The sequence below is a fragment of the Maniola jurtina genome, chromosome 15, assembly GCF_905333055.1.
Source record: "Maniola jurtina chromosome 15, ilManJurt1.1, whole genome shotgun sequence".
Classification (NCBI taxonomy): domain Eukaryota; kingdom Metazoa; phylum Arthropoda; class Insecta; order Lepidoptera; family Nymphalidae; genus Maniola; species Maniola jurtina.
Window position 1 is genome coordinate 13,037,983 of NC_060043.1, and position 11,920 is coordinate 13,049,902.

At 39.4% G+C, this 11,920-nt stretch overlaps 1 protein-coding gene across 1 annotated transcript in view; it reads left to right on the top strand.

Moving 5' to 3' along the window:
* The window catches only part of LOC123872747, a 42,376-nt gene extending 30,925 nt beyond the window's left edge, over positions 1–11,451 (top strand). Inside the window, exons 5-12 of the mRNA XM_045917264.1 lie at positions 2,950–3,081; positions 3,855–4,002; positions 4,475–4,681; positions 5,773–5,921; positions 6,540–6,667; positions 7,291–7,444; positions 7,818–7,913; positions 11,248–11,451. Coding sequence (XP_045773220.1) covers positions 2,950–3,081; positions 3,855–4,002; positions 4,475–4,681; positions 5,773–5,921; positions 6,540–6,667; positions 7,291–7,444; positions 7,818–7,913; positions 11,248–11,436 — 1,203 coding nt within the window. The 3' untranslated portion in view covers positions 11,437–11,451. The remainder of the gene's footprint in view (positions 1–2,949; positions 3,082–3,854; positions 4,003–4,474; positions 4,682–5,772; positions 5,922–6,539; positions 6,668–7,290; positions 7,445–7,817; positions 7,914–11,247) is intronic.
* Positions 11,452–11,920: the final 469 nt, after the last annotated feature.

Sequence of the window (11,920 nt, forward strand, 5' to 3'; positions counted from 1 at the left end):
TACCAAAGGGTAACCTAGTGAATCTATATCGTCCAAAAGGTGTAATAAATGTACAGAGCTTAGAAGAAGCTTCTGACAACTTGAGCATCCAATAGCCTTTATTGGCATCTAATGTTGAAAAATACTGAGCTCCAGCAAGACTAGATTTAATTTCATCTAAGGTTGGAAATTGGAAATGTGATCTTAAAATTGACTGATTTAGCTTTCTAGGATCAATGCACAGACGTAATTTACCATTCTTTTTTGAGGTTAAGACTAGAGCGCTTACCCATTCAGTAGGCTCTTCAACTCGTTGTATGACTCCACTTTTTTCCATAGATTCTAGCTCTTGTTTTAGTGGTTGATGAAGACGGAATGGAACCCTTCTGCATGCCTCTATAGATGGAGTTGCATTAGGCTTCAAGGTTAGTTCGCATTGAAATTCTGTTAGACAACCTAAACCTTCAAACAAGTCCTTATTTGTATCAACTATATCTTGACATGTTAAATTCTGGAAAGAAACACTATTAATTTTTCTTATTAAATTTAAAGTTTTACAGGTATCCCTACCTATAATATTTTGACTTTTCATGTCGACAATATGAAAGTTAACTGTATATGACTTGTTTTTATGAATCACTGACAAATTGCATTGACCTACCAGAGGGATAATTTCTCCACTGTATGTAGAAAGTGTGTTCTTACTTTTGTGTATGTTGGAAAGTGGCAGATTTAATGAGTTGTATGTGTGAATGGATAGAATATTTGTGTCTGCTCCAGTGTCTAATAAAAAATTTACCTGTATTTGGTTTATACATAGATCAATATTCCAAGGTTTTGACAAATTAGACTTATCATCCTGTATACAGTAGACAGAACCAACATAAAACAAAGATTCATTATTTACAGACTGATTTTCACAATTGACTACTTTTACTTGATGTGAATGGCAAAACTGAGCGAAATGATTGGACTTATTACACTTTCTGCACTTGACACCTTGAGCTGGGCACTTGAATCTATGTACCTGACCGCACCGACCACATGATGTATTCCTCTGACTTGACGTTGATGGTGTGCGTTGACGTGTTTGCTGTGACTGGTGTCTGGACCTGTTTCTATGGGAAGAGTCTCTGCGACTTGGTGATCTTGACACGCGTCCTATGAAATGTAATGATGCGTCTTCCAATGCTTTTGCTTGTTGTTTAGTAGACTCACAGCGCTTGGCTATGTTTATTGCCTCCTCTAGGGTGTTCGGTTTTTCAATTAGAATCCTTTCTTTATAGTAAGTGTTGTTGCAGTTCCAGCTAAATATGTCTCTGAGCAAGCTTTCACGTATGTCACCAAATTCACAAGTGTGACTTAAATTTTTTAGATCCGTGACATAGGTGTCTATAGATTCATTTGGTAGTTGTTTCCTGCTAAATAATTTATGCCTTTCTATCGTGACGTTTATTTTCGGAGTGAAATACTGTGTAAATTTGTTACAGAGATCGCCAAAACTAACTTTTTCGATATCTAGGTCAAATGAGTAAAAAATTTCCAGACAATCTGATCCGATGAATTGCAAGAGAATGGCTGTTTTACGTGCATCTTCGGCTTCATCTAAATTATTTGCCTTTAAATAGACTTTCAGTCGTGTGAGCCATTTTTTCCATAGCAATGGGACGTTGTTACCTTCAACGATGAACGGCGGCAGGGTCATGCCTACTGGCAATGGCGTCATGGCGTGGCTGGTTGACGACTCGCTGTGACCTGGTGGTCTTCTAGGCTTTGTGTTCACAAAATCTTCGTCCTGCATTGTTTTTCTTTATTGTGATCCCTGTTCTGGCACCATATTTCATTGGTGTGTTACAAATAAAACATGGATGCTCTTGGATTTGATTTTATTTCCATTCACACGACACAGACAGACATTGTATCAAGACAGCGATAGGTGACAAGTGACAAGTATGTGACAAGTGACAGATGACGTTAGGATATTACACAGACTAATACAATACCGTAACACATTGTCGGCACTTCTGAAACGGGGTTGGCGGACTTCACTCACATTTGAGAACATTATGAAGAAAGCTCTTAGGTATGCAGGTTTCTGCAAAACAACTTACTGACCATAGACCACCAAACTGGCCAAGTGTGGCAGACTTCACATACCTTTGCAAACATTATGGAGAACTTTGAATTAAACAGAACGCGTTCTTGCCACGATCTATCTAACATGAAATAACAAATGTGAGTTTAATAAAAACTGCTATAACCCTTCCAGATTAGCTCGCTTCCATCGTAGACTGACCACTTGCCACTAGGTAACAAAGGATATGAGTTTAATAAAAACTGCTATAACCCTTCCAGATTAGCTCGCTTCCATCGTAGACTGACCACTTGCCACTAGGTAACAAAGGATATGAGTTTAATAAAAACTGCTATAACCCTTCCAGATTAGCTCGCTTCCATCGTAGACTGACCACTTGCCACTAGGTAACAAAGGATATGAGTTTAATAAAAACTGCTATAACCCTTCCAGATTAGCTCGCTTCCATCGTAGACTGACCACTTGCCACTAGGTAACAAAGGATATGAGTTTAATAAAAACTGCTATAACCCTTCCAGATTAGCTCGCTTCCATCGTAGACTGACCACTTGTCACTAGGTAACAAAGGATATGAGTTTAATAAAAACTGCTATAACCCTTCCAGATTAGCTCGCTTCCATCGTAGACTGACCACTTGCCACTAGGTAACAAAGGATATGAGTTTAATAAAAACTGCTATAACCCTTCCAGATTAGCTCGCTTCCATCGTAGACTGATCACTTGCCACTAGGTGAGAATGCAGTCAAGGGCTAACTTGCATCTTAATAAAAATAAAAGATCTTTGAACTAAAGCTCCGCACACGCTTGTTTCTCCGAGAATTTTCTCTGCGATTTGTAAAAGGGACAAATTATGATTATTGATTTTCTTTGCGTAGATCTCATCATGTATTGATAAGCTGATCGACAAGCCAGTTACTACGTACACCCACTTCGACTACAACAAGACGATCAGGTACCCAAGCGTCACCTTCTGCCGCGAGCCACCCTACAACGAGAAACAATTAGAGGTACCTAAGATATCGCACCCCTTTAGTACCACAGTTCTGTTCATCATTTCAAGTTATTAGCTGCAATATCAATTACTAGAGGATGCCCACCACTTTTGACACTTGGATTTAAGTTTTTTTTAAATCCCAAAAATCACATCAAGGGTAGAAGACATCGATTTACGGGGTAAACAGTAGCCTATGATTATTTATATCGGTATGTGGAATGCAAACAGTCTATGTACCACTTGCCCATGTGGATTTAGGTTTTTAAAAATCCCAAGGGAACTCTAATTTTCCAGGATAGAGTATAATATAATATCTGATACCTACACGATGCAAGCTTTCCTTGTACCCGTCTGAATCGGTTAAACGGATGGACCGTAAAAAGTTAGCACACAGACAGGCAAACACTTTCGCATTTTTTGGATTAGATGGTAAAATCTGTGGTAAAATTAGGGATATATCAGTTTGACAGAAAAAATTAGTACGGATATGGATGAACGAGGCGCTTAAATTGTGTTTTTAACCCTCGACACAAAAAGATGGTGTTATAAGTTTGACGTGTGTATCTGTGTGTCTATGTATCTGTCTGTGGCATCGTAGCTCCTAAACCGATTTGAATTTAGTTTTTTTTTGTTTGAAAGGTGGCTTGATCGAGAGTGTTCTTAGCTTTAATCCAAGAAAATAGGTTCAGCCGTTTGAAAGTTATCAGCTCTTTTCTAATTACTGTAACCTCCACTTGTCGGGGGTGTTATAAATTTTTAATTTACACTTGTTATTTATTGTTTTAGAAATACAACCTACACGCACATCCTCGATACTCCTCCCAATGGAGAGAGTTCAACTTCTCCAGGATCCCGCTGGATGAGCTGTGGGAACAGATTACGTACAATCAGGAGGATTACTTCGTTTCTTACGGCCTCGACAGACTGCCTGAGAGTGAGAATCTACTTTATTTTTAAAGTACAGAGCGGCCATACACGGGTAGGTTGAGCAGTTCATTGTAGAACACACGGATTGCATGAGCAGTCATTTTCAAGTGCAGTTGCTAGAAGAGGTATAACTGCGTCACAGTAGACGACTCGACTGCTCTGACGGATGGATGGACAGACGGCGGAGGCTCAGTTATGGGGACCCGTTGGTGCCCTTCATGTACAGCACCGTAATCACACTATCACATCACACTAATATTATAAAGGCGAAGTTTGTGTGTATGTGTGCGTGTATGTTTGTTACTCCTTCACGCAAAAACTACTTGACGGATTTGGCTGAAATTTGGAATGGAGATAGGTAATATTCTAGATTAGCACATAGACTACTTTTTATATCGGAAAATCCCGGGGAACCTAAATCACGCGGACGAAGTCGCGGGCATCAGCTAGTAATGATATAAAAGTTATTTTGTCATCAGATGTGGAAATAACCCCAGTGATGGGCTTCGTCGGCGGCCGCTGCTACACCATGTCGCCCAAAGTGCCGGGCATGAAGGCGAAGGCCACGAGACAGTACGGCTACTCCGTCACCCTGCACCACTACGCCGCCGACCTGGACGCGCCCACGGGTGAACGGCTGCCAGGATACCACGTTTACATCCACTATGGAAGGGAGCCATACACAGGTAACAAACAATGCAATAACAACAACTCACTTTCCATTAGGTGTGATTGTGGTGAAGTGTCAGCAAACGGCAGTTCGACATGACCGGAGCGAGGTCAGACACAGGAACAGATTACGTTCTTTCAGAGGCTGGCTTCCGAGGTACTAGTACCTGACTCGTACTATTAACTATTTTGTGCTGCTAGTAAGAATATCTCGACTGAAAACCCCAGTTTTTTAGCCCAAGCCAAAATTCAAATTAGAACCTCATCAGCCGCAATGATGAGTGGAATAATAAATCTATAACCCACTGCAAAGCGCAGTATTTGGAGATCTCCCAATAAGAAGAACTGTAGAGATCTTTGCAAGACACCCATATCAAGATTTAAACGTTTTTCATTTGAGAAGGCGACGATAAATTTAATGTCCATTCTGACTAGACGTCCAAGCCAGCGGAGTCTCACTGGCTATATTGGGTTCAACGACCATTTCTTCTATCGCCTGGCTGATTCTCTGCCTTTAGCCATCACCACGTCTTTGTTGCCACAGGATCTTCCGAAAAGTTTTCCTTGCAGCCTCTAAAATCTTTTTCTCCTCTTTTTATGTCCAAGTTTTTCAGCCATATATCGTTAACAGTATAATTGTTTGCAATTTTATGATTTGCCGGCATCAATGGTCTTCAGATCTTGTTCCGTAACGTTGTTTTGACTCTTGAGTTAGTAGGGTACTTAACCGGGCTCCTCCGTCACTGGTTTCATACAATCGTAGTTCCAATTTCATTTGAATATTAAGCAACCAAAGTCCATGAAATGTTGCAGGCATATTCTAGAAACTAATATTTGTGTCTGTGGTGTTTTAGATTTTTCTAAAAATATGTAGTTTTAAAATTACAGGGGCTCAAAGATTTGTATGAAATTTTTTAAGACCGCGTAACTTTGAAACCGAATATTTTAACAGAAATCTGGAAAACCACAGACATAGATATTAGTTTCTAGAATATGTCTGCAAAATTTCATGGACTTTGGTTGCTTAATATTGAAATGAAATTGGAACTACGATTGTATGAAACGGGTAACGGAGAGAGCCCTCTTAAGTTGTTACCTTTTCTTACAGAAGTTGAAGTGTACAACGGTGGTCTGGTGGATTACCTGTACATTAACACTGGGGAGATGGTGAGCGTCAAGCTTACGGTGGACGAGTATGTGATGATCAGCAGTGAAGATGATCCATGCACTAATGCGGTTAACTATAGTGCTAACTCAGTAAGTGCAATTAATACCCATAAATAAATAAAAAAGTAAATAAATGAATAAATAAATAAATTCATGAATGGATGAATAAATAAATAAAAATATTTTTTTATCACATAGACTTTTACAAGTACTTTTGGATCGTGAAATGCATCTACTACATCATAAAACCTACGTAATTCTTGGTCGGCGTATGCCCAACAACGTCTGGGGTCAGATGCGACGGTACGACCAGCCGACGCGTGAACAGTTGGATTGTTGGGCATACGCCGACCAAAAACCATTTGTTCTTTTGGTTTTGTTTTGGTTATTTGAGCCAATCCAAAAGTAGTTGATACCCGTGAATTCATTCACCTGGACATAGGTTCTTTAGAAATCTCATGAGAACTCTAGTTTTCGAAAATAAAAGCTATTTCTGGGCGGAATTTCGTTAAAATCAATTCAGCTGATGAGCCATGAATAGATAATGGACAGACAGACAGACAGACACTTTCGAAATCATAAAAACTAGTAAGTACTAGTATAGAGATGGCATAAGTTGTCATCCTTCAGCTTCAGATAGAAAATTGAACCTAGTTCCATCTTTTTTCAAGAAGATATAATGTAAATCAAAGATCTTTTCTTTTCTAGTGTACAACACAATATGTGACAGATCTTGTAACGAAGCTGGTCGGCTGTTCAGGTCCCTGGATGAAGAGCAACTCACCGTATTGCAGAACCTTCCCTGACATGAGATCTCTGATGTCCAACTACACAAAGTAATTTTTTAAACAGTTTCACTTTAGTTTCCTTTTTAGAATCTGATGCATTCTTTAAGTTACGGCCAAGGTTACGGCCACATCTGCGAGTCATGAACTTAGCGACTGCCTTCAGTGGAAGGGGCCTATCTTTTTAGCAAGAAACAGTTAAAAATTATTTTGCTATAATCCGCCAACAATGTTGGCGGATTAGCAAAATAATTTTTAACTGTTTCTTGCTAAACATGAACTTCCGCAAAGTAACGCCTGATTCTATCCAATGCCTATCTTTTTATTTTAGTCTAGCGCTTGGCTGCAATCAGACCTGCTAGCAAGTGATGATACAGCCTAAGATGGAGCGCGCTGGCCTATCTCTGATTGATCCCAAACACTACACCTTGCTATCACTATAATCGGTTCAGTTCAAAGTACTCCTACAGCTAAAACAGCTAAGGATTTTGTGGATTTTCGTTATAATGCAGACTAGGAACACAGTGTTAGTAGGTATAGGATAGGAGCTAGGAGGTAGTCTATGTTATAAGAAAAGATTTCAGATAATCTATCCGAGCTATGCCGATGCGTCATGCGAGATACATAGATAGTTTATTTTGAAACTTTTTGTACTCTATTTTGTCCTTGTATAGTTTGATCCAGAATCACGAGTGCCAAAGCTGTCCTCGGTTCTGCCGCTCGCTGCTGTACAACGCGTTTGTGACGGACAGGCAACGGAACTACACCTGGGACGACCAGGACATACACAGGCCCGTCGCGGCGGCGGACGCTAGTTTGGAGACCACTGTGTGTATTTTTTTCTAGTATTTTTTGAAGCGTATAAATATTATAAACATTTTTTCACAGCGTATTCATACGCATTTAGCCTAGAGAGATTTATGAGCTGAAGTCAGTTCTAAGGGCTGGGCCTGCGTAGAAAATGTTAGCCGAGTCAAAAAACCCCGATAAAATGTTAGCCGAGTCAAAAAACCCCGATAAAATTTTAGCCGAGTCAAAAAATTCCAATAAAATGTTAGCCGAGTTTTCTGCAAGTTTTGACCTTGGCCTTAGGCTAACTTTCCTCTAAGGATTTGTGAGGATGCATAAGAAAAATTGCAAGGGATATACAGACAGACAGAGTAAGGCTGCATCTGATTCTTGAAGGTTCTAATTGTTCCAGATATACCTCCACTTCAACAACATGATGGTGTCGGTGTACGAGGAGAAACACAACTATGACTGGAATTTATTTGTGTCGGACCTTGGAGGAAGTGTCGTACGTTATCTCAAATTATATTTTTCTCTAGTCACAGATTTAGAAAGGTTTCAGCTTTCGTGGATTTAAGGTCAATGTATCGGGAACAACTGACTATGTAGACAGCCAAAACCTGATAACATGCACGCTCTAAATAAAAAAGCTTTTCAATGTACGATCTACCTACTAATAACGAAGTGTATTGATTTATTAAATTAAACAAGTGTAAATTAAGAATTTATAACACCCCCGACAAGTGAAGGTAACAGTAATTAGAAAAGAGCTGATAACTTTCAAACAGCCGAATCGATTTTCTTGGATTATAGCAAAGAACACTCTCGATCAAGCAACCTTTCAAAAAAAAAACTAAATTAAAATCGGTTCATTAGTTTAGGAGCTACGATGCCACAGACAGATTCACAGATACACAGAACACACGTCAAACTTATAACATCCTTCTTTTTGGGTCAGGAGTTAAAAATAGAAATATAATTATAATTAAACCTCGATAGCTCAACGGTTGAGGAGCGGACTGAGTTCCGGAAGGTCGGCGGTTCAAACCCCACCCGTTGCACTATTGTCGTACCCACTCCTGGCAAAATCTTTACGCTTAATTGGAGGGGAAGGGGGAGTATTAGTCATGATAGCATGGCTAATATTCTTTAAAAAAAAAATCCAAACCACATGTCTGCACTATTACCTTGGAAAATTGGAAGTAGCTTAAAAATTTTACCAATTTCTATGGAATAAGAACAAACAAGCAAGTCAAACTAATAAAAAGTTTTATTAACAATGACGATAACGTAGCAGCCAGGTAAAAATATATGTGAGTACAGAATATCACTGATAACATAAAGTGTGTTAAATGTGTTAATTGAATGGTGAGTGGTGAAGCCTGGAAAACAAATATAGAGGAGGAAGCATTACAGTTGCCTGTCTGATCTTCTGTAAAACAGATGTTTCCTATTTTATTCACACACATCTTACATCTAACAACATTGCGCCTTTTTTTGCTGAGGAATTTTGCATGCAAATAAATTGAACGTTTTGTTATGTAACAAACCACTCAAGAATAACATTCAAGAATGTGTCTTGGAACAGACGGAAACGTTTAAGTGCGGAAACCAGCCTAGAGAGAAAAAGAAGATGTGTCTTGGATTCATCATGATCAACTCATGGCCGACCCATGATCAGCTCAGGTATTATTTGTCTGTCGGAATGAAACGGGCTTAGGCTGTCCACCACGCTGGCCAAGAGCGGATTTGGAGACTTTACACACCTTTGAGAACATAATGGAAAGCTTTCAGGCATGCAGGTTTCCTCATGCCTGAAATTATATTAATTATATTATATATAAGGTATATTTAACCTAGCTAAAACATAGAGGTGCGTGTCTGGAATCGAACCTTCGATCTCCCGAATAGAAGGCGACTCTTCTTTGAGACGTGGCTATGCAGAACCACAGATCCCTGTATCCCATCAACCTTGACCAACCCATTGTGATTGCCACAAGATAGCAGCTCACAGGGAGCCTTTGGAGATTGCAGCTTTTTTTAAAAATGCAAAAAATATCTTTATTATTTTTGCAAACAACTCTATCACTTTCTGTGTCCTTCATATTGCGGCAGTAGATTGAAGCCAATTTGTAGTTCAAACTGTTATTCTGTAGTTAAAACATGGAAAACCTAACGTTGGCAGCAATTTTTCTCAAATTAAACGAACTTTTGCTGAGCAACCCTGGCCATTTAGCCAAGCATCCCACGTCTGACGTGACGTCATCACAAACGTGGGAACGTCGGCTTTTACGTAAAGAAAACGTTTCCCAGCGTTTCTAATGCATTCTATTGGATCTCTGACGTATTATAAATAAATAAGCGATTTATGAGGCTGCCCACTTAATCCTAGATTTCTAAATACGCTTGTATCGCACTGGGAGACCTAACGATAGAAAAAAGATCAATTTAAATTCTACATAATGTTCATTCATGTACATTCATGGAGTTATCATGGGCGGACCAACAATTTCCTAAAAGGCCGGCAACGCATCGGCGGTAATCACTTGACATCAGGTGACTCGCCTGCTCGTTTGTCCGCTATTTATTATAAAAAAAAACATATGTAAATAAGGATTAGAAGGAACTAAGCCAATTCATAGTTCTATGGGAGAAACCTTTCAGTTCACATCGTCATTCCAGCATCTTGGGACCCTAACATTTATCGGTTTTTCAAACTATGTGCCATGCGCATTGCCACTTCAGCTATGCAAACCATTGAAGCAGTACTGGTTACTCTGGTTCTCCTACGGATCTCCTCATTTCTGATTTAATCATTCAGAGAAACTCCGAGGCCCAAGTGGTTCTAAGTTTTCTCATGAGGCCCATAGTTAGTGAGTTAGTGACCATGTCTCGAATCCATAATAATGTATGTCATTACTGGCAATACGCACTGTTCGAAGACTTTTAGATGGGTAATATTTAGACCTTCCAATCACTACCCATATTACAAAAGCAAAATTGTATTAATTGGTTTGTTGGTTTGTCCTTCAATCACGTCGCAAAGGAGCAAAGAATCGACGTGATTTTTGGATGCATATAGTTAGAGTTCTGGAGGTAACATCTATCTTTTATCCTGGAAAATCAAAGAGTTCCCTCGGGAAACCTTAAACCTAAATTTTGTGTGCAAACTAATCGATATTTGCTATTCATTCTGAGAAGGTAGTTTCAGCAGCTGAATGCGGTACAGTACCTACCTACTAAGAGTTTCGTTGAATTAATAACCTGGCACTCGGCCAGTATTAGTTTTGCTCTGAGCAGGGTTTTATACGAGCTGGTCGTTTTTCTAATGACTCATTGGAAATTCATCTCATCTATAGACGCAATATTTACGGGTGCTTCAATAATACTTTGAAATGCAAGGTACCTAAATATTATGTAAATACCAATATTTAAAAGTTATACGGGTTATAGCTACGATCCTTCGGTAGATCAATTCGGGTGGTTCCTAATACGTGTCTATTATTTAGTGACTGCTGAAATTAATCGCAGTCTCTTCGTGACTCGCTCCACACAAAAGTAGTTTAGTTCTCATTTCAATACTGGATGTAATTTTGTAGACACATCCTAGAAACTAATTGGTTGGTATTCAAATGACTGCCCAAACTACGTTTGCTTGGAGCGCACCACGAATAAAACCCTCTAAATCAATCTATCTGTAATCCGTCGATAAACTAGTTAGTACAGAGTTACTGTATGGTTATATGATGGTTTTCTTCAGACGATAATGAGGTGGGATTCTAGATCCATCGATGAGTCAAAAAAGTCCAACTACTTTCCTTAAAGTGTTCGTTTATTTTCAGGGTTTCCTCTTAGGCCTCTCGGTGGTCGGACTGTTCAATATCATCGGTTACATCGGGGTTTACTTCATCAGGCCTTTCATTTGCAGTAAGAGCAAGAAGGTTACTGTCACCAACAATAACAGTAACTCTGATAGTGCAGCTACTATTACTCCGAGCGAATATTTTACGAGATATGACCAGAGGAAGTAAAATATTCTTAAGCCAGAAACAACACAGGGTGTATCTAATTAGAAAGCTAGCTTGGGTGCTATTATTATACTACCTTAACACAATCCAAATTCTAATACCAATAACCATTTATTTTATACTTGTATTACCTACTACTTATACATACTTGTAGATTTAGTATTTTGTCAAGCCCGCAATGTATACCGTGCAAAACTCTAGAGTCAATGCCCCAACTATGACGCAGCATTGACCCCGCGGCACCTATGTAAAGTTCGTTGATCTCTAGCTTCAGTTAGATGTTTTATTTGCACATTGAGAACTTGTTATAACACAGGTTTTTTTGACGTGACGTCTTATAATTCGACAGAGCCGGCTGCACGCACGAAAAAACATGACTCATGCGGCGTTACCTCGCTCTGAGGCGTTCCATGTAAGGGTTGAAGTGCAAGCGAGAGCGCGGAACGAGCGACAAAGAAGCACAATCGGCCTTTGTTGTCACGTTCAA